General features: G+C 38.2%; 1 protein-coding gene across 2 annotated transcripts; it reads right to left on the reverse strand.

Annotated features, from left to right (window-relative positions):
• Positions 1-3,309: 3,309 nt before the first annotated feature.
• Positions 3,310-26,708, reverse strand: PRPS2 (phosphoribosyl pyrophosphate synthetase 2). Of its 2 annotated transcripts, XM_058841310.1 has the most exons (8): positions 26,528-26,708; positions 17,065-17,248; positions 14,424-14,444; positions 11,165-11,263; positions 9,999-10,123; positions 7,398-7,571; positions 4,461-4,620; positions 3,310-3,591 (listed from the first exon to the last, which is right to left on the reverse strand). In XM_058841310.1, exons 1-8 carry the CDS (start codon positions 26,647-26,649, stop codon positions 3,499-3,501), a joined length of 978 nt encoding a protein of 325 aa, XP_058697293.1. In that variant the 5' UTR covers positions 26,650-26,708; the 3' UTR covers positions 3,310-3,498. The 2 variants fall into 2 exon arrangements, with proteins under 2 accessions (XP_058697293.1, XP_058697303.1); XM_058841320.1 differs by lacking the exon at positions 14,424-14,444.
• Positions 26,709-27,244: the final 536 nt, after the last annotated feature.

Below are 27,244 nucleotides of genomic sequence, written 5' to 3' on the forward strand. Positions count from 1 at the left end.
AGGCTGATTCTTCTTTATATTAGAAACTTGCTGTCACCCATTTAAGAGCAGAGGAGTTTCGATTCTGCACCAAGCGAAACTGCAGGTTTAGCTAAACACTAATAGAAACACAGAGCGTGCTTTTGCTGCTTTTTTCCCCCTTAAACCTATAAAAACGTACTTCCTACTACATCATGTTTTAGGGGAGGACCCACTGATAAGAGCACATCGATATTGCTGCTGCTGTGAGTGAAGAATGTAATTTAAAATAAAGCAGGAACACTTAACTGCTTTAGTCCTTCATCTATGAATTTGGTCATCAGTTGGCCTGTAATCAGATTGGTGAATTCACGTTTCTTTTTTTCCCCCCTTTGTCTTCTAAAAGAAAACTTACAGCAAGATGCTTTAACCTATTTATGAAAATCAGGATTCCACTGTGATCTTAAATCTGGGTAGTTTATTTATAGTCCTAACATCTTGCAGCAATGTCTTCTTTCTGAAGTGCTGGCACCCTCATTTCAAGAATGAGGATACAATCCCACCTACTCATAGTTAATACAACATTCAGTGTAATATTGCATAATTTACACAGGAAATTATTCAAGAAAAACAGATATCTTGCTCAGTTTTTGAAACACAATTTGACTCTTCAAACTGATGTAGACAGATGTACAAAGGAACCAAAAAGAGAAATGGAGAGCAAAATTGGGGAAATGATAACAAAATCACTTGCAGATGCCTTAAAGCTCCTGTATGTACAATCTGTGTATGTAATGTAAGATCCTTGCTGATAACCATGGCAGAAATGTATTTGCAGGCACTAAAATGAACCAAAACAAACAGAAGACAGCACTGGAGGAGACTGGCCTACAAGGGCAGAGGAAGCACTCAGGGCTCAGGTGAACATGAAGAAAATGACGTCTAAAGACCAAATAGAAATGAACCTGGCTACTGCAGAAAAAGAGAATAAAGTGTTCCTATAATGCATTAACAATCAAAGAAGGGCTAAGAAGAGTCTTTATCAGAGTTCAGTTTTGTGCCCTTCAGTACAAGAAAGATACTGAGGCTTCACTCCCCACAGTCCACTGCCTCAACACCAGAGTCTGTGCATTTGACATTTAAAACCCCTAGGGAGCCTATGACAAGAGCTGCCAGCAAGGCTACAACCATCAGATACTCTTACCAAGAAAGCCAGAAATGTGTACTTGCACTAGGGCAGTGGAATAAGTCAATATAAAGTTTATGTACAAATATGAGCTAAATCCTTCAACTTCTGCAATGCACTATGGTATTTTTTTGGTTATCTCAAAAGAACGCTGCTGAGAGAGGAATGTTTCCCACCAGGCTGAACTGTCAGACCTTCAGAGCAGAATCCAGGCATGCACCAGGGAGCATAGAGAATTAAACACACCAAACACCTCACCATTGTCTGTTCCCACGGCTTTAAATTCTCTCAGAATGGATGCAGTTTTCACAGAGCTGTTGGAAGTCACCTGTAACTCCTCATAAGCATTTTGGGTGCACAAAATGCAGCACATAGAGTAAGATTAGTTCTGCAGTTTCCCTTCTGCTCTTCCCCCATCTCATCCTGTTACATGCAGTTGAGTGGGTTTGCTTCCAACAATCTGATGCATAAAGGAACTGAATTGATACAGTGCATTAAATGTATTGTATGCCTTTTGTGTAGTATTCAGGTGTAAACTTGGTATTAATTATGTGGCCCCAGACTAGGGGTCTACTGACCTAATAGCAAAAAAATGAGATTATATGATATTACAGTTAAGACATTTCTTTACCAAATAAAACAATATTATAAATTCATTTCCACTGTTATAGTTATGAAAATTCAGCTCTAATGAGGAACTTCTCCGAGAATAAGCAGCTGAACTGAATTCTCATTACAAGAGTTTGTATACTCTGTTACTGTATTCATCACTGGAAGCAGTACAGGTGAAATTCTGTTTTACTTATTTTCATGCAGAAAAAGAAAGAATTTCACGGAAGCAATAGAAAATTACTGGGAAAAAAATGAAGACCAAATAGTTTTAAGAAAGTTTTTTTGGGTTTTTTTTTGTTTCTCTGAGAATAAATCTATCTTAACTGGAATGGAAAAATTCCCTTAATAACACATCATTGTATTATTATAAATATATCCCCAAACAAGCAACTTTGGAAGAAATAAGGCTATTTTTTATGTAACACTATAGCAAGGAAACATCTCTCAAGTATGGCAATGCTTTTATAAGCAATTTCAGGTAGGAAACTTGAGTTCCTGTGACCTAGGTGCAAGGATAGTATTTTAATACACATTACTCTTCTAATAGAAAGACTGAAAGCAATTCATAATAGGATTCAAAGACCTAATTACAATTTTGAGTACCAACCCCCCCATCCAAATCTATTACTGACTACATTAGCCATATTTAACCATAAGCTGCCCTAACATGCAACAGGAAAAATTGTTTTCATAATGATTTTAATTTTCTAATGTTAAAGCATTCAAGATTAGCTGCTGTACCCTAGTTCACTCCCTGCACAGACAAGTATTGTGGTGTTTTTCAAACAGAAATTTGAAGAATTGTGCACATTTACTGTGCAATTTGAAAAACCATGTATTTTCAGATACTTCTCAACCATGGTACAGACCACTCTGTGTAAGTGTGTTTAATATTCTGTTTGGACTTGTCACAATAAACCTTTACAATATTAACAGGAAAGCTTTTTATAAAATTCTTCCTATCATCACAAGCAGGAAATGTCAAAAATGACAGAAAAAAATGAAATTTACACCAAACTGCTCATGATTAAAGCTTGGTCATCATTATTTAGATGAGTGATATTAATAATACTGGGAATACTGAAATATCCATTTTACAACTGAAGATAGCAACTTCACAGAATAGATGTTAAGCAAAGAATTTCATGTGATGAGAGCTTAACAAAAGAAAACAGCAGCCCCAAATATCTTGTGGGGAAAAAAGTGAACATTAAGTTTATCAAACAGGTCACACTATGTATATGTCAACAGTTCCTCAAAATTAAAATGACCTTCACAGATTGTTAGGGCTTACAAAATACTGTTCATGGTACTTAAACATGAACAAAAACCCCCAGCTGTTTGCCCAAGAGATTAACAGATACAAGGAGCTCAGCTCTGTAGCTTTTAACATAGAGAATGATCTTACACGTGTACATCCTGTTCAGATCTGTGAAGAGTTTGCAGTTCTATACAGGAAAAAGGATCTGACGCAGCAGTGAGCCAAATGTGGGACCAGGCACACAGAAGAATTTACACAACACACAAGACTTCCAGACTCTCGAGAGAATTCATAAGGTTTCTGTACGACTGAGATTTATTGCCCATTTACAAAGAACAAATGGTAATTACAAGACAAATATAATTAAACACAAAAGCTCTCGAATTGTACAAAGATAGTAATTTCTCATGGTTGATGTGCATCGTTAAAAACAGTGCTAGCTTAAGAGACCTTTGCAAAGATGCAGTGTAATCCCCTGCAGTTACAAGGGGACGTGACTGAACAGGTAAGACACAGATTCACCATTGTGTGTTCTTCGAATTGCCTCTGCCAGGATCATGGAAATGTCAATGAACTGAAAGAAAATTTGAGAAGAAAAATTTGATGGCATGCCAAAAGCAATAAACTATGCAGCTTATAAGCATACAAACAAATATTCCATTTACCTTTGTAACTTTTATTTATAGAGAGCAATATAACATTAAAGCTTAGGCATTGAACATACGTAAGAGCTGCAATAATACCAAGTAAGAACTCAAAAATTGAGTAGGAAAACATTGACCAGGATCACTGAACAGTCAAATTGTTGAGTAGTTCTGACAAAGGGCATGTTGTCAAAAAGCCCCACTATTCTTGCCATCAGATGGCAGTGTCTGCTTGACATAATTACACATTAAAGGAAGTAGACCTCTTTAAGTGCTTGCCTTGTTTAAATAAATACCTAATGTTAAGCTTTTAAAAAATCCAATAATGCATTTAAAACCTCAGTCTTTTATACTTTTCTCCACTCTGTACTGAAGAAAACTTCCAAATGGGACACATGACTTTCCAGAACAATTCCATTTGTGTTTTACAAGAAAAAATAAACTTGTCTAAGATTTCTGTGGCCTCCTCAACAGAATAACTATTTCCTACGTGTAAATATGGTATGATTCATATTTATTAAAAAAAAATAGAAAAAGGAAAAAAATCCAGTCAATTTTACATTTGTCATTCTTTCACAATCAAGCATTCTCAATGTGAGGCAAATACCAAAAATTTTGAAGTGATCTATTATATTACCTGAATGCCCTTAAAACAGTACTTTAGCATGTTTCAGCAAAATGTTTTGCAAACAATGTATTTAAGAATATTAATTTTGTCTCAAGGCACAAATTCTAGCACCAGTGAGCTGTAAAATACAAATACTGAGTCTAAAGAAATGACAAAAAAGCACCACTATACCTGTATTTTTGGGCAATGTTTCATTTTCTCCTCTTGGGGGATTGTGTTAGTTACCACAACAGCCTCAAACGATGCATTATTAATCCGAGAGAGGGCAGGACCAGAAAAGATGCCATGAGTCAGAATGGCATAAACTTTAGTAGCTCCAGCAGACATTAACCTGTAGAACACACAAAAATAGCATGCTGTGATGCATGTTTATGTACATGGCTCCAGATGAAGCTGGATGCAAATCTCTAAAATACATCTTAACTTATGAAGTCATGCATATAAAATAGCTACAAAATAATTCAGGTATTTTTATAAGCTGAAAAAGTCTGAATTGTCTCAGAAAAATCCCCAACAAAAATTATAATTAAATTTAAAAGTTCTTATTTGTAGCAGTGATACTAATCTACAATGCTGCACTTAACAACAGAACATAAAAATAAACTCCAGTACAAGATTTCCATCTTAACCAGGCAAAAAATTAAATAGGTTGGATGGCAGTATTCACAACTCTGTTGTGCCTCCATTATTGTCCACCTTTATTTTCATTTGCAATTCAAACAGTTCTGCTTGGAAGGAGTTTCTGACGAAGAAGAAATGTTAATGATTAAAAGCCCAGCTTACTGCTGTGGGAAGACAAGCTGCTGATCCAAGCACACAGTGAAGTGATGCATGAGGAAAAAAAAAGTATAAATCAAAGAACTAGAACACCTTGTGAATGAGTCAAAATATCCTACTTTAGTTTCTAATGGCCTCAATGCCTCCAGATGCTCAGCTATATCCTACCTGCTTCTCTAGCCTTAGAGGGCCTGAGGAATGGCATTTTATCAGGTCATCACAAAGGCACAGGAAGAAGCATAAGAGAGGAAAAAACAGACAAAACCACACAAACATCATCTCATTTTGAATGACTAAAAAAAAAATTAAAGTTTTCTGGTCATTTTCAGCACTACATTTAGTACCTGCAGCCTACAAGGAGTATCCATTACAACAGGCTAAGTGTGTACCAAGTGTGTGTATTTGAGTTTGTACTTAAGCAAGTTGATCTGTTGTATCTGAAAATGTATTTCTTAATTCACCTGCTTGATATGCATCTAGGTTGCTGAGACAGAAAGAGTTCCAGGGAGTATTTTGGTGCATGAGTCTTATTATACACAAAGTACATCCCACCTGGATTTTACATTAATGAAAAGCATTAGTTCATGCCAAGAACACGATAAAAGGCAGCATCACTCAAGCAAAAGCATCTTTCTTAGTAAACACTACAGATGCATTGAAGGTGATTGACAGTTTTAGAATTTGGTCTCTAGGAATGTACTATAAATAAATACAGACTGCTTCTTTCAAAACAGGAAAGAAATAAAGTTTTTGGCAGTAATTAACTTCCTCTATGCACAAGAATATAACAAATATGTTGGCCAAGCAATTTATGATTTTGATCTGCAAAGGGTACAGCCTAGAAGAATATTTTGAGGTATGATGTAGATTAGAATGAAGATAGCAAACAACTACACATTTCTGCAAAATTTTATCAAATTTCCATGAAAATGGTAAGAAACACAAGACCACATGAATCCTTCTTCCTTGAGTTTTTTACATCCTTTATATATGTGTAAACAGCAAGTCTGCAACTAAAGACTGCAAACTCATGGGATTAACCTTACTTCAAACCACCAAGAACAATGTCATTGCTTTCACACCATTTCCCACCACATTCCCCTGTGGAAACCTGCATCTCGTAGCTTGGACAGGTGTACTTTTCACTGGGTGAAAAACTGGTTGGATGGCTGGGCCCAGAAAGCAGTACTGAACGGAGTTACATCCAGCTGGCAGCCACTCACTAGTGGGGCTCCCCTAGGCCCAAACCCATTTGACATCTTTATTTGGGATCTGGAGGAGCGGACTGAGGGCACCCTCAGTTAAGGTTGCAGGTAACACCAGGTTGGGTGGGAGTGCTGAGCTGCCTGAGGGCCTGAAGGCTCTGCAGAGGGATGTGGACAGGCTGCATCAGTGGGCTGAGGCCAGCTGGATGAGGTTCAGTAAGGCCAACTGCTAGGTCCTGCACTGGGGTCACAACAATCCCATGCAGTGCTACATACTCAGGGAAGAGAGGCTGAAAAGCTGCCTGGTGGAAAAGGACCTGGGGGTGCTGGGTGAGAACCAGAAGAAGATGAGCCAGCCCTAGTACTAACCTGAAAAGACAAGCATAAAGGCACCTGGAAAAACATAAATAATCCTTTCTACCTAGCACTGCTAGAGCCTTAGTTAGGATAGTGGGTCTACAGTCACAAGCTCCACTTCAAGAAGTAGAACAGCTGGAAGGAATCCAGATGGGATCACAATTGAGCAGAAGTCTACAAACCTTGTGGAAAGACTGAACAAACTCAAGTTACTCCAGTCTAAAGGGAAATGAGAATTCTTCAACCAACTTTCAGACAGAAGACAGGATATCTTATGCTCACCTCCACAGATGAAAAGGGCAAGTGGATTTATACTCAAGATGTACAGTGAAGATAAATATCATATTTGCATTGGACACTATGGCAAAAATACTTTACAGTGTTAAATCCAGTAAAGCTTTGTGAAAGTTTGCCTAAGGACAGTGGAAAGTCTCCATGATGAGATTCAAGGGGGAAATGATTTTTGAGCTGTTGTTTCTGCCTTGGAACTGTAAAGTGCACTAGATGGCCCAAGTCCTTTTCAAGTTATATGACATCTTATTTATTCTGTGTTCTTCCTACGTACAGATCATATATTTCTGCAAATATTTTCTCAATTTCATGTTCTAAAGAAGGACACAGCTGAATCACAGACCAGTGACTACTGACTCAAGGGTCAGGCTTCATACTATGGAGGTCAGGTTGGGTTATGGGCTTTGAGGACAAGTGTATTCATCAGCTGTGCAGTGAGTGAGAACACTACAGTGAGACAGGTCAGAATAATACTTACTTGTCTGCTGCATGACATATGGTGCCACACGTGTCAGCCATATCATCGACAAGAATTGCTACTCTGTCTTTCACATCACCAACCAAGACCATTCTGTCCACTTCATTTGCCTTCTTTCTTTCCTTATGAATTAGAGCAAATTCCACATTCAGTCTGTCAGCAATTGAAGTAACCCTAAGTTACAGGAAGAAATACACCACATTTAGAGAACCATTTTAAGAGAAAAAACAGTCATACAGATATATTTATCACAAAACAGCTTTGTTTTCTGGCTTTCAAATTACCACAGCAAAAACTTTTGCAAGGAATACCCCAAAAATGGATTTTTTAAATTGAGTTGACTTTAGTTTTCTGTCATTAAGTGCCTGGCTTTGAAAACATTTCACCTATTCACAAGCTTTTATTAAGCTGCTGCAATACTAGTCACACTAGGTAATTTAAAGCAGGGGGAAGTAAATTCTAAGCCTACGGGAATGTGCACTTTAACATTTTAACTGAAAAATACCATTGCAGGACTTGAAACCAAGCCAAAGAGGAAAAAACAAACAGGTTAATAGTGATTAATAATTCTTTTCACAGTACTTGACTAGTAATCAAGTAGCTTATTTCATTAATAATTCCCTTGGCATACATCTGCTTGACAAAGATCTTTTAAAACTCTTCAGGGTGACCTCTGGTGGCCAAACAAACTTGCAATAATAAACTTCACTTGTAACAGACCTCTGATTGCCTTTTTCCAGTTTGTTTAAAATAATAGAGCTCTTAGGAATAAAGAGACAGGAATAAAAAATTCCACATTTTTTCTAAATGCTGATGTAACCTTGTAGCCTGCCTTTTTAGACTATGTCTAGAATGCTGTTTACAAGGTTATTAACATGCATGGTTAATAGAGAATACAGTTTTGTTTCTCTATCACTTAAATATGGAAGTTTTAGTTACTGTATTTCAACAAATGGATGATAAACAAAAAATCCAAAAATTCTGGCAAATTTTTTCATGAATAGTGTAATTTCACAGCATATCTCAATACCTCAGAGGCATTAAGATATCTATAGAATTTCCATGCCTTATTTCAGCTGCAACATCTAATAAGGTGGAGAAAAACCAAGCAAGTGGTAAGAAGCAAAAGAAAATTCAAGTATTTTAAATAAGTGCAAGAAAATTGATTTATTTTAAATTAATACTTACAGATAGAAATTTTACAATAATTCATGTTCAATTTTCACCTTCTATGAAATTTTTATTCAGTTTTATTTTGAAGTTCTACATATTTTAAATGGAAAGGTCAAACAATTCTCATTTTATTACTGGAGGTGAAGGAGAATCTATGAATTTATTGAGAGCAACATCTACCCTTATTTCACCAGAAACTGGTTAGTTGCATTACAACAGAAAGATACTAAAGATAGACTGTACTATCTATATTAAGTACAATGAGAGCGATCTTCGAAAAATCAACTTTTATGATTAATTTGATAATGCAAAAATATTTGGTAAGGGAAAAAAATGCTGTCTTCTGACTTGAATTCTAAGCAAAGACTGTATTTTGTTCAAAAAACAAAACCAACATAAAAATCAAATGCAAAAATAACACTATCCTTATAGGAACAAATGAAGAAATTTAACCAAGTGATCCTTTAGAATGCTTTCTATGTTCTTCACATCCTTAACTTGATTAATCTAAAAAGAAACAACTAGAAGTTGTACTCAGTCTTATTTCCCTAAAAAACATTACAATTTCAATGCTCACAACAGACCCAAAGACTTAAATTAAAATCAAATTATGACAGTCTTTGACACTTTTCCCCATACTACATTCCACACACTTAAATTGCTATGGGTATACAGGAGTCTCACTTCATTTGTCTTTGTTCTCTCTGCAGCAGCAGCATGAGCAATGAAACCTGAGAATAAGCATTTTGCCTCAATGGCATCCTTTATGACCTCACCAGCCAGCCTGCTTCTGAGCTCTGGCATTGGTTTATGCTCAATCAATACCAAATAAAACAGTTTGCTAAATGACTAACACATGCTGTGAATGAAGAAAGCCTGCAATGAACCAAGTTTACTGTTTTTACCCTTCACCACTCTAACTTCCATTCCATTTTTCTAACATTTATAGCACAAAGCTTGGGGTCAAGCAGGTTTACATCTGGAATGCAATAGTGTAAAGAAAAAAGAAATATGAGTCAAGCAAGCTCTTACCTAAATGCCAGCAGGTACAGTGGGAATAGGCCATATGCTTTGACAGAGAAGGGAAGCTTAGGCAATTCCAGAGCGAAGCAGGAAGAGGTGCAGCAACTTGACTAAAGAAGCAAGCAGCAGGAAAAATCTCTTCCCTCTGGTGGAGGGATTCAGCTAATGAGGCCATATCCAGGGAGAGAGAAAAATATCTTCTTTAGAGTATAGAAAGCTTCTGAATGTTTTCAAGCATGAAAAACATTGGTAGAACTAGTTGTTCTGTTTTCACAAAGCAGTTGGATTCATCAGTGATGTACCCTATACCTTGCACAATTCACAGAGGAATACAGAAGACTAGACAAACTAGATCATTACCCACTAACTATATGGAAATCTAATTGTTTTAGGCTTGTAAAGTACCTTTTTGCACCACCTGCATCAGGTGAGACTATGATACAGTTTCTCCACTCGGGAATGTTCTCTTTAATCCACTGCAGGACTGCAGGCTCTGCATACAGGTTATCTACTGGGATGTCAAAGAAACCCTAGTCCAAAAGAGAAAGAGTTTCATGAATATGTGTTTTATCTTACCTGCAACAGAGACAAAGGGAAAGAATCAAGCCTTTGTCTTTCATGAATGGTAGAACTTCATTAGTATTTTACACTGATTTAATTCTGCTTTTGATACTACTGTCAAATGCTGCTGAAGTCAAATAAATATTAAGGTCTCTAAAAATATCACCCAAGAGTAGTGAAAAAGAATGTTCTCAATTGATATAAAAATCATAAAATATGATCACCTTCAGGCACTCAAGTAAATTTGTGCTAGTGAAAAGCTCTCAAAAAATCCAGTGAATAATACTCAACTTCCATAAATTTCAACTGCTTGACGTTAACAGCAGTATTTCAACATGGGTAAGACTCAAAATAAAATGGAATATTTGTACAAGTTGTAAAAACAAGAAATCTGGTTTAGACCTTTTTATTTATGTGACAGCTATTGGGCATAATAAACTCTGATTAAATGGAATGCCAGCACTGAAAGATATGGTGTTTTCTATAAAAAATAAGTTCCTAAAACAAGGTACACATGAGAATGACAAATTACGTCTGCTGTGTGTCTGAGGCAAAGGTTTTGTGATTTGCTGGATTCAGCAGTAAGCCAGGTAAGGGTTGCCAGGCTCCATTTCCATTCCTTTTAAGAAAATATTATACCCTTGGCAGTAACAACAAAACTCTACCTAGGGCAACATTATAATCTCTGACAAGGCTAAGATTAAGAGAACTTGCCCCAAGCCAGTATATTTTATGTTCTGTAAACCCTTACATTAGACTTGGAAAATCCTACCAAAGACTTTAAAGCAGAAATATTTGAAATGACTACAAAATCACCCCATAAAATGGAGACTGGTCTCTATCTAAAAGAGAATTTAATTGGAAACAGGTAGCAAGTCTTTCTCTGAACCCTCACATAGTTCTGTACATAGCCTCTCAAAATAATGACCAAAACCCCAGAGAATTACGATTAGCTTATCACATTAATTCAGTAGAGCTTCTAGGCACAAGAGGTAAGAACCAACAGTTACCTGGATCTGAGAAGCGTGCAGGTCCATGGTGATGATGTGGTCAGCCCCTGCAACTGACAGCATGTTGGCAACAAGTTTGGCAGAGATTGGTGCACGGCTCTGAAGAATAAAGCACAATTGTTTACATTTAAAAAATATTTTGACTAGATGCAAGTAATCAGAAGATTAGTTAATTTTCTTGTTTTTTTCCTTTACAATATTTGGAATCTAGGTATGAAAAGCTTCAGAATTTTAGCCAAACCAGCTTATCAATCTTGCTACTAGGGTTCTGAAACTCAGTAAAGCAATTAGGAATATCTAAATCAGTTTGAACAGTCTGCCTAATAATGCTTTGTATTAAAGAGATAAAATTTGAAATATAGTCTTCTAATTCTTCTACTTAAAAGTTTCAGCTAACTTTTTCATAGCAGAAAGACAATTTCTCTAAGCCTCTACTCTATATAAACAATTCTATCTTGTTGTTCTAAGAAGCATTGCAAAACCCAAAGATTGAAGGCAAAATGAACCAAACTTTTGAGAACACTGCTTTAAAACAATGTTAGTATCAAGCATTTCTCCATAACACTGTAAAGCTTGTAGCAGATCCTTGCTGGCAGAGGTCTTTTATCCTATTTTTTTTCTTTTTAAATTTATGATTAATTCCTGGATGCAATTAGAACTCCCAAAAGGGACAGGGGAGGATGAATAAATCCTAAGCAGAAAGAATTAAAGAAGAAGAAATATCTTATTAGCAAAGTTAATGACAATGTCAAGAGATTTTTAAAAGCATCAAGGACATTAAAGAAACAAACAAGTACAAAAAGGAAACTATGACTGGAGGATACATCACTCTTTTTTTAGTTACTCCAAAGTTCTTTCATTTTTTTAAGGTCTGTAAAAACCTGTTTCCCTAGACAGTTTTCTCTACACTAAACAAAAACTCTAAACAAGCACTAAACAAAACCTCCTGCTTTCTTTTGCTAATCTTTAAATAAGGCTGGCTATAGTATTAGCATGAAGGTAGAACTGCAAGTCAGAGTTTCCAAGTCAGTATCAGACTGTTTTCTGCTGGCACAGTGTTCTCTCCTGATACATCTCTTTATTACAGAGCCTCATTCCACCTCCCAGGAACTTCCTCTCTTTCCAGCCCATACACACAATTACAGAGTACCTCTGCTTTCCTTCCATTGATACCCAAGGGCATAAGTGACAAGGAGTTGAATCACTGACAATTGAACCAGGATGCTGTTTGATTTGTGTCCTATCAAGAAGCCAATATTTTCATCACAACTGTTCCTAGTTTAGGTGGACACTGGGAATTTCTCTGTTTTCAACCTGCAGTTTGACAACATACTTCCAGAACAGAAACTGAGATACTGCAGTTTCATTTTATGGCCAGATCAAGTTTATCACAATCATTACTTAAATTCTTCCTTTTGAAAACTTCCTTTTGGTCTTGTGTTTCATAGAACATCACCACCATTTTGTCTAAGATACACAGAAAGGAGATGCAACAGGCAGCACTCCCCTAGACCTCTGTAATTCAGATGCATATGGCTTCCAGAAACATTTATGATCATTAGTGCTTCAGCACTGTTGATTTTTCACTTATTGAGGACAACGCTACTCTTCATTTAAAAGTTCAGTTCTGTAAGTTGTCCAAAGCTTTCTGGATATTTCTATTCTTAGTAGCAAATTTTTGTTCATGCTATCTGAATTCCTGATCACTTCAGCTCTATCAAACCTCTGTCAACATCTAACAAAAGAAATACTTAGTATCTACTCTTTTCATTCTATTGCAGTGTTCTCTTACCAGCTCTTTGCAGAAATTTAGTTTAATGCCTCCACTAAGCTGGACTAACAGCTAAATCTGAAATTAGAGGTTTGATAAAGGCAAATTACATTCTTTTCAGACTGTGGTTTTGGCATTTCCACTCCATTCAGCACACCAAATTTTGTCCAATTTTTTCACTTCTGTTCAATGTGGATACCATTCAGTTTGTCTCATGTATCAATATCATGAGTATCACCATCAAAAAAAGCCAACAAATAAAATACTCTCCTGCATCCCACACTAATGCATACATTACCAGTTGGTATTTCTTTCAGCTGCTGGCCTTGCAGGCTGCCTTCCCAGAAGGAAGAACTTGAAGTTTTACCACTAGGTAACTTGTTTTAGCAGATATCCACACATCACAGATTGCCTACATGTTGGTGGGCAGAGGGTCTTGGAAGGAAAGATAGCCAGACACCAGTACCTGTTTCTTAAGAATGGGCTAATAGGAGATTAGGACAAAAGAGGCTTGCAGCTGAAGGTTTCCTTCACACAAAATTGTGCATTAAAAGAAAACCCACATGACACATTTAAGATTTGCTTCCTTGCATAGAAATTAAGTTTTGTGCTACAATATGATGCAAATTGAAGACTATTTTAAAACCAAAGAAAATACATTCATGGGAACCTCAGATAACCTGGCCTCATTATTCAGAAACCTGGATGACAAAGGTGGATGAGAACTCTCATTTTCCTTACGGATTTTCCTTATAAAGTAGTTTGTAACGTTTGCTTCTGATGAGAGAGGTAAGAACACAGATTCACAGCATTCATAGTTCAATTCTTTGATGTAATTTTAGATTATTTTCAGAGTTATTAGCGTGAAATGCAGCATCAGATTATGTACATGTAAATTGTTAAAAAATCACTTGAATTACTAGTGGCAGGGGGAATCCACAAAGCTAATATAAACAGCCTCACAAGAGTAACTGTGCAAAGGACACATAGCTGAAAGTAAAAGTTCTCCATCAAGATCAAAGCTCTGTTGCCTTTAAGCATCTTAGTACATTGTCTTGCTCAATATTTATCACATGCACACTGAACAGGAAAAAAAAAAAAGGAAATCAAAGAAAGCCCAAAGATTTATAACTGGAACTTTCACTTCCAAGAAAGCCAGTTGTGAAGTGTATGGATACCGAATGTTCACTAATGCATTACTCAAATTTGTAATTTCAAAAATGAGATATGCTTTGAAGCCTCAGAAATTGACAGCCATTATCTTGAATGTCCAAATAATTTTTTAACTAGAATCTAGGGGTTTTCTTGTAGCAAATTATTTCACAGAATTACTGCCATGGCCTAGGTGAAACACAACTGAAATCAAGAAGTGAAACTGGAAATGTTCCTAGTTATACATAATGTAACCCAGTAAGTTTCACCCTTTAAGGCCATATTAATGGAAATGCGTAGTGTTAGATTAAAAAAAAAAAAAAAAAAGATACCTACCCAACGCTCCACGGACCCCTTCTACAAATCAAAAAAACAAAGTTACATGAGCTGTAGAACACCAAACTCACCTGTCACTGTACTTCTAACTTATCCCAAAGGCATCTCTGCAGCATCCTACATAAAATGTGTCCTGCCCACAGCTTGGAAGGTTAGCATAATTAGAGGATGCATAAGTGCAGTTATAGTCAAAGCACGGAAACATATGAGCTATTTTTAAGTTTAGCTAGCTTGTGCATCAGAAATATTCTTGTTAAGGGCAGCATTTGACTGAATCTAAATTAACTTACTGACTTTTTTATCATTCTCACAAGCCTTTTTTTTTTTTTTGTAAATCTGTTTCTCATTTAAAGATTGTCCAGGTTTAGTGCCAAAATTTTCAGAGTAGATTAGATTGCTCAGACTAAGATTTTTACTGCAAGGCCCTTTCCTTCCATAAATAAAGGAAGAACATTTTAATTGTTGTCAGGAATCATAACTGCATCAGAGGTATGACAAATACATGGTTATTTTAAGTAGCAAGGACTCCGTCTACTTAGTTTGTAATTAACTAAAGTCAGTAACTTAAATTCAAACCAGAAAACAACATCCATCTACTGAGTATTATACTGCTTCAGTTCATAGTCAAGCATACTATGGCAACATCTTTCAGCACGGAAGACAATCTGTGTACAATCACAGGAAGAAAATGGCTGGCACTTTACTGGCACTTCAGGCATCACACAGAGCTTGTGCACTCATGATGGGTCAAAGACCAAATGATCTGATGCAAGCAGGAGGGAAGATGTCCCTGTCAATAAGCTGCCCAATGTTGACAGCTGTATTATAGCTTATTTTGCAACATGGAGGTCAACTACCAAGGTTAATTTCCAAAGACAGCAAACATTTTCTCAGTTGCGAAACTGAGCAGGAAAAAAGCCCCACACACAACAGCCACAAAAAATTTTTGCCTACAATTGTGGAACTCAGTGACACAGAGAGAATAGTCTGGAAAAAAAAATCTCAAGGTCTCTATTAGTCAAAATTGCTTTCCTACACTATTAATTGTCAGATGGCAGTTCTGAAATACAAAATGCTCCTGGACGGCATGTGCTGTGCCACCACGCTAGGGGTTAAAATCTCTCTGGAAGTCTGCCACAGGGAATTTGGGTACCCTTGACAAGACAATTTAGATGCATGGAAATTTTGGAATATACTCATCCTTTTCCCACACCAAGAACTTCAAGGATGGTACAGCACAACTTCTCAATATGAAGTGGAAAATCAAAACATAGTGGATGCTTTCCCCTCTTTTCAATAAAATGCTTATTGATTCCCTTTCAAGGTCTTTTGATAAGAAGTATGTCACCCATTCTGATCAAGGGAAAGCATCATCCACTACAAAACAGCAAAAATGAAGTACCAAGAGATGCAGACAAAGAAAAAGGTCTTACTTTTTAATTCCTGAATTTCATATTTGGAAGTATAATAAGTACACCTTCATAGTAGTAGTATGGTATTACAGAGCCTGCACTTAAAGAATTAATATAACAGAAAATGAGGTTTTTTAGTTTTGTTCTTGGATATTACAGGCTATTACATATTTTGAAATGAGTGCTATTATTTTTAGCTTCTCCATTACTTCATCCCTGCTATGCTTTTTATCTAAAAGAATATAAAGACCAACAGAAGGATCGCAGAGTGGCTTGTCTGATGCCCAAAGAGAAAGAGAGGGGGCAGTCCATTTACAGGAAGTAAAGGACAGACACAATTTTTTAAAAACACAACCATTGCAATCCAATCTTTAAAGCCAAATTCACATTTCTTACTACTACTTTTTGAATGAGCTTAGGTAAAAGTACCATTCATATAACCTATCAAAGGTTTGGGTTTTTTTTAGTATATAATAGAGATAGAAAATCTAGTGCTCTATTTTTTGAAATCAGTCTCACTTCCCACAGAGGGCTTGTTTCTGTGCTACAAACTTGGCTGAACTGATATATTCATCAGTTATGACAAATCAAATTCAGGAAAAGGGCAATAAAATCAGTAGAGCATTTATGGGGTTTCCATACAATTTCTTGTCTTCATAAATGAAAATAATTATTATAGATATAAAAAAAATGTTTTAATATGTTTGGCAGCAGAAAACAATATTTTTATTAATTTCTATTATGTATTGTAGATTTTATCAGTTCCTTCTATTATGCTCTGTTTAACCATATAGGATAAAACCTACTTATATAATAGTTACAGCATTTTGAATTTAGTATTTAATTCCATGCAATTAAAATGCTTTAAAAGGTGTACTCTCTATATTAATTGGGATTTAAAAACCAAAAAAACTTTGAAAAAAAGCAGATTAAACAATCCTATAAAATGTGGTTTGCTAGCAAAGTACTCTGCAATAGACTATACACAAAGTATACCTACTTTTGCAAACTGAAGCCATGTCAGTTATCAAAACACAAGCAAAAAAATAATTTATTGTTTCACTTCATTCACTTGTGGATAAAATAATTAAGCATTTTACCAAGAGAAAAGGTGGGGGGGAAAAAAATCTTTTGAATCACTTAAACGTTTATGAAATTTATTAATCTCCAAAAATTTCGAGCGAGCAAGCTGAACAGAAGCCTTCCAAAACGACACAATTCTTACCTACCTTGTCCTTCTTATCTTGCCTGGCATATGGAAAACATGGAATTACAGCAGTCACTCTGGAGGATGATGCAATCTTGCAAGCATTGATCATGATGAGTAGTTCCATTAAGTTGTCATTTATTTCTCCACAGCCACTCTGGATAATATACACATCTTCCCCTCTCACACTTTCACCAATCTCTACACTGAAAGAGCAGGAGATGATCATTTCAACACTTAAATTACTGGAAAAGCATGACCAAAAAATCCAGTTGTGTTTTAACAAACTACCACAGGTTTTCAGTAAACTTCCCATTTAGAGTAGGATTATTTTTACAGTGATTTCAACAACAGCCTCCTTGACACAAACTCTGTTTCAATATTTGCCAGTATGGTCTTCATCAGGTCAGCTCCAGGCCAGCTATCAAACCTACACTGTGAGGTTTAAGTAAAGTGTTTTTAAAGAAAAAAAGCAGTACAGAAAAGCTAAGAAGGCTGCTAATCAACAGCTTACCAGGGCTCAACTCCCATGTTGTGTCAGTTAGATTTGCTCTGACAAAAAACTCTTTTGTTCTTTGGTTCCTTATGTGAAGATCTAAGTTTTTTTGTTCTCCCACAGATTTCAAGACAAATTCTGGGATCAATCACTGCTCACACCGCAGGATTAAAAATTAAATTGAGTTTAAAAACAAACAGGAAAAATAAAACTGTTGAATGTGTATTTTTTTCTCAATTCTAGATCCAAGCAAAAGATATCTACTGCTGAACCACATTACCTTTTCAAACTTTTTACTCCAAAACTTGCATATAACAGAAAAACTTTGATTTTTCCCTAAATCCATGTTCAACGTACACAAAACATGCAGACTTCCTAAATAAGTAAGTGATTAGACCTTGCAAATCCATGCTCTACTATATTAATCTCAGTTATTAAATGATAGAATATATTGAACCCTTATTTAAAATGTTGTCTCTTTACCCAAGACACAACTAAGCAGAAGTTTCTGACTGGAAATCATCCAAATGGCCCAGATGTGGGTAGAATAATTTCTCTAATGGGCCCTTCAGTGCTGAGGCTTGCTCTAGTCAAACACAGTCCTAAGAAGTTTTGTTTATCAGGTCTCAGGGTGCTGTGTAAGACTCATGAGCTTTCCATAGAAAGGAATTTACTGCTTTTAAACATCTTAATGATAAGCATACGTTTGATTTATCACCACCAAGATAGTTGAGTATGTGCTCTCAGCTCCCTTACTTGAGTTTTCTGCAGTCCCTAACAAGCTATATCAAGATCTTGTCTCTTCTCCTTAACTGAAGACATTTTTTTTTTTTTTTTGCCTAAGAATGCTACTAGCAGGATTTCTTAAGGTCAAAAGAAAGCAAATCATCAAACATCAAGTGTCTGGAAGGACAGAGGTGGTCAGGGACAGCATCATCTGCAGATACGCCAGGAAACCTTTTGGAGGCTTCCATCAATCCACAAAACCACAATTTTTTAGTAACAAAATTGTTACTTCCCTCTCGAAGTTTTTGATCAACAGAATGAGACCATTCAGAGAATACTGTTTTGACCAAAATATTTTCTTAGTTTGTTTCCCTTTTTGGAGCTGGAAAAGTTTTGGTCAACATAACATTTTTTCATTAAGATAATAACTGTGATAAATGATTCAAAAAACTAGCCAGGCTTAAGTAGGAGCCCTCCTGAACACAAATCCAGCTCCAGGTGAAGAATCTACTCACTGGTTTATAGATGTGGCCTCAATCATTATTATAAGCTTTGAGGTTATCGTGGGGCTTTAAAAAATTCTAATTGCACCCTGACTCAGCAATTACACAGACCTACTTTACAATGAGTGTTGTTCAAACCACACCTTTGGAATAAGCCCAAATAAAAAATTATTTTATTACTTAGGAAAAAAAGGAACAGATAATTTAACAGTCTAGCATCACACACTAGGAAAAAAACCGGCTGAGTGATAAAAGTATATAGTTTTAATGTTCACTATATACTAAAAGAATACTTGGAGTTGCTTTACTCTTTTAAAAAACTGTCAATTCTATGCACATCACTAAAAAATAACAGTTTTCAGAAGGTCAAGGAATATACTTTCAGACAAATATAGGTCTGGTTAATACCGTGGAACTGAAGTGATGATTTTTCCATTGTCATTAATTGTATTTTTTTCTTATGATCTTGGGCTACCAATAAATGTCATCTTGTAAACAACTTAGAAATGCTACTTCTTCCTCTCAGTGCATTGGAAAAAGAAGGGTAGCTATGTTTTTAAGGCTAGAATGACATACTTGTCACACAGAAATGTCACATTTCCCAGTCAACTCAAGAGAGCTGTGCAACAGATCAGTATCTCTTATTATCTATCCTCTCAAAGATTGGTATTGAGAGGTATTGTGTAGACTCAACCAACAGATACACACAGAGCCACCTATTTCACCTTCTGAGAGTAAAAGATAACCAGTCATTGTGTTGCAAATGCTCCATCAGATACAGCCTGTACTAACCACACTGGTGAAGGTTTGGGTGGTGTTTGTTTGGTTTTTTTCTTACTGGAGGGAGAGTGGGGAATTAGCAGTTTGGGTTTGGTTTGGGTTTTTTCGTCCCTATCCCTTTTTTTTTTTTTTTTAATATTCAGGCAACCAATAAAAGACAAACTATAGAATCAGGTATTTGAATGTTGTATTCCAGCATCTATTAGATGACACTAAGCTAACTGCAGTCAAACTCTGTGACACTTATCTTACTAACATTTCTACTACATTCTTCATCTATATAATGACCTCATTAACTGTCTGTGAGGTTATTTAAACAATTTCACATAGTCAGGACACAGAGGAAGGACAAAAGAACATGCTCTTGCCTCAAGATTACAAGCTCTGTTTGTTTTATGCAATTTAATCAAATTCAGCTATTTGGTAACAGTTTAAATAAATTTCTGTTCAAGAAGAGTCAACAGAACCTGTGCATTGAAAGCCCTGACACCACACAATTGTGTTTAAAAGGGAAATTTACAAAAATCGATAGCCTACAAAAGTAATTAACTCCGAGCCAGTTGCTTGGCATCCAGAAGCAAAAGGCTCTAGCTGGGAAAGATCCATGTAAGACTGGACATGATGAATACCAAGTTTAAGCACTGGTATCTGCCTGCAACTTGCAAAGGCTGATTTGAGAGCTTAATTTAATAAGTAGAAACTTGGGCAGACCAATAATCATGAATTAAGGATACGGCATAAAACCCACTTAGGTTACAAACATATTTCAATGGCTGAAGCATCCATTAAGCAAAAACCTGAATAAGGAGTAATACAAGACTGAGATCCTTTTGGGCTAGACTTATAGTGCAGTCCCAACTGAACTTAGTGATGGGAATTACAAATTTGTACATCCTAGCTAAAAACCAAACACCTGTGGGGAAACTGGAGATTGAGTATGTAAAGCCAGACTACAATGATAAATAATGTAAATACATAACTAGGATGTTCAAATCATACACTTACAGGAGCTCTATGTTTGTTTCTTAAATAATTACAGCAGATTAAGTTTCGAGCCATGGTTACAAAAAGTAAGATTTCTCAAGCAAATTTGATGCTAGTAAAGTAGATATGTACTTCAGGCCCTTCCAGCACCCAGGGAAGAGGCCAAAAATGAAGGTCTAGAGTCCTCATACAGTGTGCAAATGAATCAATATCTCAAAAGTGATCAAATAAATCCACATGCTGAGTTTGCATGAAACCCAGCCAATGGCAAGCCCTGAGCAGCAGGGTGTGTTTGACCTCTTACCTTTGGGAACACATTTCCCAGAGTAAAGTCTTGCAAAGCAAGAGCTTCCACTTACCAGGCAAATATTTCCACTGACGTGATGTTGCATAACAAAGTGGGTACCAGCAAAGCCCAAAAAAACAAAGACACAATAAAAACACCAGAGTTGGTTTCAAGTCTATAGGGATCCTGTATCTCCTGGCACCCATGGTGTCCCCTCAACTCTGGGCTCTTCCACTTGGATTAACAGTTCCAAGACAAACCCCCTGCTGTATCTCCATTAACAACTGCCCAGTTCTGATGCAGACAACTGGTATGGTAAACACCAGAAGAGAGGAAATATCTTGTTACCCTCTACTGTGGTACACAGCCTGCCATTGCAAGAGGAAAACACGTTTTCTTGAGCAAGTTCTGGGTTTAACAACATGCAATCCAAAAACTACCCTCAAAAATTTGGAAACAAATGTCTAACAAGCCTGAACATATACAAAAACTCTTCAAAGGCTGAGTACCAAACTATGCACCTAAGGACACCTGGGATTGTTAGCCACTATTATTCACACATATTGGGGCTTTATTTTTGTTTGGCTTTCTTTCTTGGGGGGAGAGGGAGGCGACATAGGTGGTGGTGTGTTTTTTTTGGTTTTGTTTAAGTTCTTTGAGGCAGAGGGTATTTTTTTAATTTCAAGTATTTAGTATCCATACAAAGATAAAAATGCACAGTATGTGGCAAGGTCAAAAAAGTGGAAGTCTCAAACCAAAAGCTTTAAAGGATTTGGGGCCTTTCCCAATTCAGAGAAATGAACAATGTAATAAATGGTCATATTTACTGAATCTTCAATTCCCTATACAAACACACTGTTGTGGTTTTAACACATACAGTGTGCAGTCCAGAAACAATTTTTACCTTCTTTAACCAAGCTGGTAAAATCTGTTTCTCCAGCCTCCCCTTGCTCATGACAGTGCAAGCAAGCTGGGAGAGAGGCAAACAGCTGCCCCCACTGAGAGGGGCAGAGCACAACCAGCCCAGCTGGGAATTACTTGCTCAGCAGCTGGGCAGTATGAAGAAACACCTCACCCCCTGTGTGTCCCTAATCCCTACTGTCTTCAGCTGCTCTAACTCCAGAGTCTGTGACCTGAGCTTGCTCATTCCATGATTAGGGATCTGCAAACACCATAACCATCTATGCAGTGAGGGTGATAAAGCTCATGGCTCCACACCAGCTGAACCCAAAGGAACCAGGTTACACGAGATGCAGTGAGGTCATGTCTCATCTGAGACAAGTGCAGTACAAGGATGCTGATGGGGAGGTAAGGAGGAAGTCTTAAAGCCAGGTAACGAATTGTAAATCCCCAAGATGTAAGTTTCCAGGTTTGCTCCTTATTTTTTTTCCAGTTATTTTCTTCATGGAGCAAACTGGTTTTGTTTCCCCACTTTGTGTGAAATACAGACTCAAACCCATCCTGGAATGAATTCTCCAAGGAAACATTAGCTACTTTCTCCTAACTTCCAAGATCAAATATCAGCCCATGACATCCAGTTTAATTTACTCACAAGAAAAGGGCTCTCATATTAACAGCACAGCTTTTCCCATACAGCAGACAATGTCCCTTTGTAGTTACTCCGTATTTCCTTCTGTAAACGCTAAATGAAATTCACTTTAATTTGATGTTTCTGAAACAGTCCAACTTCAGCTGCTGAATAAGGCTGTGGGTAAGAAACCTTCACAAATTCACATGTGCCAGGCAGGATTTCAATTCCCTTCCTCCTTGATCAAGAAAATCTGCAAGACTCACTTCAGCCAGTGAATCTGACAGCAAGAAACCAGGAACCTCATAGGAATAGGTGGCAGCACGAACATCTTTCACCAGGAAAAATGTGTGCAAAAAAATGCCATCTATGAGTAATTTCACCATTTTGAAAATAACAAGTATTTCAAGGGCAGAGTTAAAATAAATAACTTTTTCTTACAAGATTTACTTTCTAAAGACTATCTTGTAAGAAAATAAAATTATTTACAAAGTGATAAATTTAATCATATTTTTTCAATTGAATCACCAAAAATACCTGCACTGGGGTTTAATTGTACAGCAACTCTAATTAAATGCCACCTCAGTGTATTTCAAGACAATTTTGCAAAAAGCTTCAGAGTGTTTAATATCTGTATGCACCTGTTACATGTCAGTCAAACACTTCCATGATGCTCAGGCTACAACAGTCATCCCTGTTTAAGAACTTCCATTCCCTTCTTCTTCCTCCAGCCTCAAAACTGCTGATGACAGTTGGTTTGTGGGGTTTTAAGAAGATAAACTGACTAAGCCCCCCACTGCAGCCCTTATCATTTTGCCAGATAAATAAGGTGGTGTCACCCAAGCTCCTACCATGATACTGTGGCTGGCACTTAACTGACACACAAGCTATGAATAATAACAGACTTATCATCCACAACCAGAGTTCATTGAGGAGCCCTGGTGCTGCATTCAGTAGGGTTGCTTGACTTTAGTAGCCAGCTGAAGGAAAGCATTTCCATACAGTTTAAAGGGAAGGGGGAAAAAAATGGGGTCGTGATTGAGTCTGCCAGCAATCTCCCCAACTTTCTCAGTACAGTACATTACATTTACCAGCTACAGAACCTGAAAGAATATTGATTGCCTAAATCAGAAGGGGACTGTGATATTAACTGGTAGATACACCAGTCTCCATACAGATAAAAATGAGAAGCCTTTCCCATTTTAAATGTTCTGGAGCTGTAAACATAAAGGCACTGGCTATTTAGCCACAGTACTTGTCAGATGTTGGTCCTATTCCTGGCTAAACTCAGCTTCTCAAACCCACTTACAGCTGCTGAGAAACCTAAAGCCTGTCTGACTTGAAATATAATGCAAAATATTTAATAACTCTTCCCTTCACTCTATTCTGTAAGCCAGACTAATTACAACTCTCAAGTAAAAGGCTTCCAGCTAGGACCTTTGCAAGGATTCAAGCCTGGGGCTGCACACAGTTATCAATTTACACATCATTTATATTTAAGAGAATGCCACAAACAGCAAAACAGAATTTTGAACGCAAGGTAAATCTTCTCTGCAACTTGCTAACAACAGATCTGACAAAGCAAGAGTTTGACCCTCAGGCCCAGGCTTATCTGTTTGCATGCTGGAGTGCCACTGGAAGGTTTCAGGTTCTTTGAGCTTTTTAACTATCAGGTTATAGTATTCTGCAATACTGCAAGTGTATTTCATAATGCCAATACACTTGCTTAAAAATTTAAAAATGGAACAAAACCAAAGAAAAAGATAGGAATATATAGGAAAAATACTTTTTTTTGCTTGCATACACACACACGTTAACAGTATAGACAGACTGAAAATCCAGATGCTTCAGGAAAGAACCCCTCTGCCCAAGTATCAACTTTACCTGTAGATTAATTTCATATACATTGTTGAGGAATTCTCTTAGTACCATTCCTGGGTTTTTTTAATTAAGAACATTAGTCTAGGAAACTGGAAAGTCAATATCCTGAAGCAAGATGCTAAGAATATTGAAAAAAATACTTGAAATATTATATTATATAGAGGATACAACTTTATTTGCTGGTGGGGAAACAGGAAATTCAGATTAGACTCTCCAAAGAAGGAAGTTGTAAAATCAAACAAAAACCAAAACCCAAACACTTAAAGGTTTAAAATATTAAGGCATTTTAGTTCAGGGAATAAAAGAAATAAAGACAATGTCAGCCTTGCCATGTTGCAACAGAAACAATCAGAAATGATGTTCCTAATAAATACACTCCTCGTATCTGTACCACACTACATCACTATTTGCCTAAAAAAATAAACTGACGCTACTAGATTAGCCAAACCACTGATGTGCCACAGTCACCACTACCTTCCTTTTTAATTGTAGAGAGAATATTCCATACCTGGAAAAATAGGTGCATCCTGAAGCCCAAAATTTAATTAACTTATCTTAGAAAATAAATATGCAAATTGTGGAGATAAATTTCTACCTTGGCTGAAATTTAAATCAATTTAGTTCTGCTGTTTGCTATGTTTCAAGCACAGATTAAGATAAGTGTCTCTGGAGAACAAACATTAGAAAAAATTAGACAAGTTAGCAAGAAAGTCATGCAACCCAAATACACAAGTTAAGTTTTATCATGCAGAAAGGAGATCAAAGAGCAATAAAGTGAGTATGGGGCTGGAAAGAACTGAGAGAAGATTTAAGCTTTCATTTAATCAGGAATGAATAGAAGAGTTAGAGTGTGCAAACATTAGACTGCATAAACACCAATGGAAGAGGGTTTATAGTAATGCCAGTGAACATAACTAGAACAAGAGCAACTGCACTGAGAATGCAAAAATGTAGACAGAAAAGAAGGACAAGCTTTGTGAGAGCAATTTTAGAACACATCATGTTAATCTTTCAAAGGAAGCAATGAAAACACGCTTTTTCAGGAGATTCAGAACAAGAACAGATAAAAATAAACATACAAGAACCTCAGAGACTAGCCAGCTATTTACAGCAGGAACTTGTGTTTTAGAGTCAGCTGTCAGCCTAGACTCACATACCTACAGAGATGTACTTGCAGTCTTACCAGCTCACAGGGTGAACATACCACTGACACCTCAATTTAAAATTCTTGGTCAAAATTCAGCAAATTAAATAGGTAGGTCAGAAAGCTAAGATGATACACTCACTAATAAAGAGAAGCAATACCGATAGAAAAGGCATTGGCAAGCACACTCTCGAACTCCACGTGAGCAAGCTGTCCTCATGGTTTCACACAGGACTTTTTGCACTGTTACCAAAGTCACTTTCTGTGTTTGTCTGGCCAAGAACCTGGTATGACTGCACTTTTAGGAGCAAGCCAAGGCCATCACAACAACTTGTATCACTCTCGTGCACGACCATCAGTCTTGGACTAGGGACTGGAGCCCTACAGGAGCTGCAGCAGGTACACACACACAGCTGGCTGCTAATGCAAAACAAAGAACAGTTGCAACAAATTCTGCAAATGTAATTTAACCTAGACCCTTTTCAAAAAATTTAATCCATCATCACCATTCTATTCTCATACTTGCCTGTATGCAGACCTACTTACAAAACTGCATGGCAGACTGTAGTTTATATGACAAAAGGTAGTTTTTTTATCTTTAGGTAGATAAAGCCGATCAACTTAATTACCTTATCATAAGTTAATTATCTGCAAGCAGTAGGATGCACCTGATGTCACAGACAGGCTGCCTGTGGAAGCTGCATTCCCACCGCACTGGAGGAAGGATGCTCTTCACCCGGCCGGGGCCGTGCCAGCCCTCCTCCGGCCAAGGAGCTCCCGGCGGGAGCGCTGCCGAGCGGGGCCGGCACAAGCCAGCCGGGACGGCCCCGGTGCGGTGCTCGAGCTCCGCAGGCGGGAGGAAGGGAGGGGGGACAACCGGGAACGACGGCCGGGCAGGACACACCGGAGCACGCCGTGCTCCCGCGGCTGCACTTGCACCGAGCCATCCCAACGCGGGTCCCGCACCGGCTCAGCCACCCTGGCAGGACCCGCCGGGTGACCCGGGGGGACACCGGAGCAGATGATACCGGAGAGGAGCCGCCGGCAGCCCGGGGTGACAGCGGGGCGGGAGCACGGGCACGGGGGTGTGTCCGGGGAGCGCCCGTGCCGCCCGCGGGGCGTGGGCGAGGCGGCGGGGCCGGGGCACAGGCGCTCACCTGGTCTCCTGGTTGCTGAACTTCTTGGTGACCACCTTGCCCAGCTCCAGGCCGAGCCGGTCCGCCACCCGCTGGGACAGGTCGTGGTGGGAGCTGCCGCTGAAGAGCACGATGTTGGGCATGGCGGGGGCGAGCTCGGGGCTGCGGCGGAGAGCGGCAGAGGAGCGCGGCGAGCGCGGAGCGGGCTCAAATAGCGGCGCTGCGGGCCCGCCCCGCCGCCAGCAGCGGGAGGGGCCGGGGCGGGGCGAGCCGGGGCTGCCGTGGGACACAGGTGTGGCCACCGGGGGGCTGCGGGGGGACGGCTTCCACCGCCTCCACCTCCTGCCGCTGCTCCCCGTGGCGAGCCCGGAGCGCTGCGTGCCCCCGTCCTGCCCTGCAGCGGCGATCGGCAGCGCCGCTCCGCAGGCGGGCACAGCTCGGAGCGCGGAGGGAGGCTCGGACGGTGGAGGATCCTCACGGTGGCTCGGCTGCCCATGGAATATGTGGTTCAGGTGACACCGGCACCTAAAAAAAGCAAGTGCCGAATACCGCTGTAGCTAGGTATATGTGGAGTTAGATAGGTTTCTAACTACTCTTACTGTCCTTAAGTAAGCCACGACCTATTCTATATAAACACTGCGCATTTTCCATTTACCGTGGTTTTGTCCATTGTTGCTTAGAAATAGGCTCACGAGAAAAGTGCTATCTGAAAACTGACAAAGGCAAAAACGTCTTAGC

This window comes from Poecile atricapillus, chromosome 1 (assembly GCF_030490865.1).
Source record: "Poecile atricapillus isolate bPoeAtr1 chromosome 1, bPoeAtr1.hap1, whole genome shotgun sequence".
NCBI lineage: Eukaryota > Metazoa > Chordata > Aves > Passeriformes > Paridae > Poecile > Poecile atricapillus.

Coding starts and splice junctions, on each gene's coding strand:
- PRPS2 (XM_058841310.1), bottom strand. CDS start 26,649: ATGCCCAACATCGTGCTCTTCAGCGGCAGCTCCCACCACGACCTGTCC. Junction 17,249..26,527: donor TTCAGCAACCAGGAGACCAG/GTGAGCGCCTGT, acceptor CTGCTCTTTCAG/TGTAGAGATTGGTGAAAGTG. Junction 14,445..17,064: donor GGCAAGATAAGAAGGACAAG/GTAGGTAAGAAT, acceptor TTTGATTTGTAG/AAGGGGTCCGTGGAGCGTTG.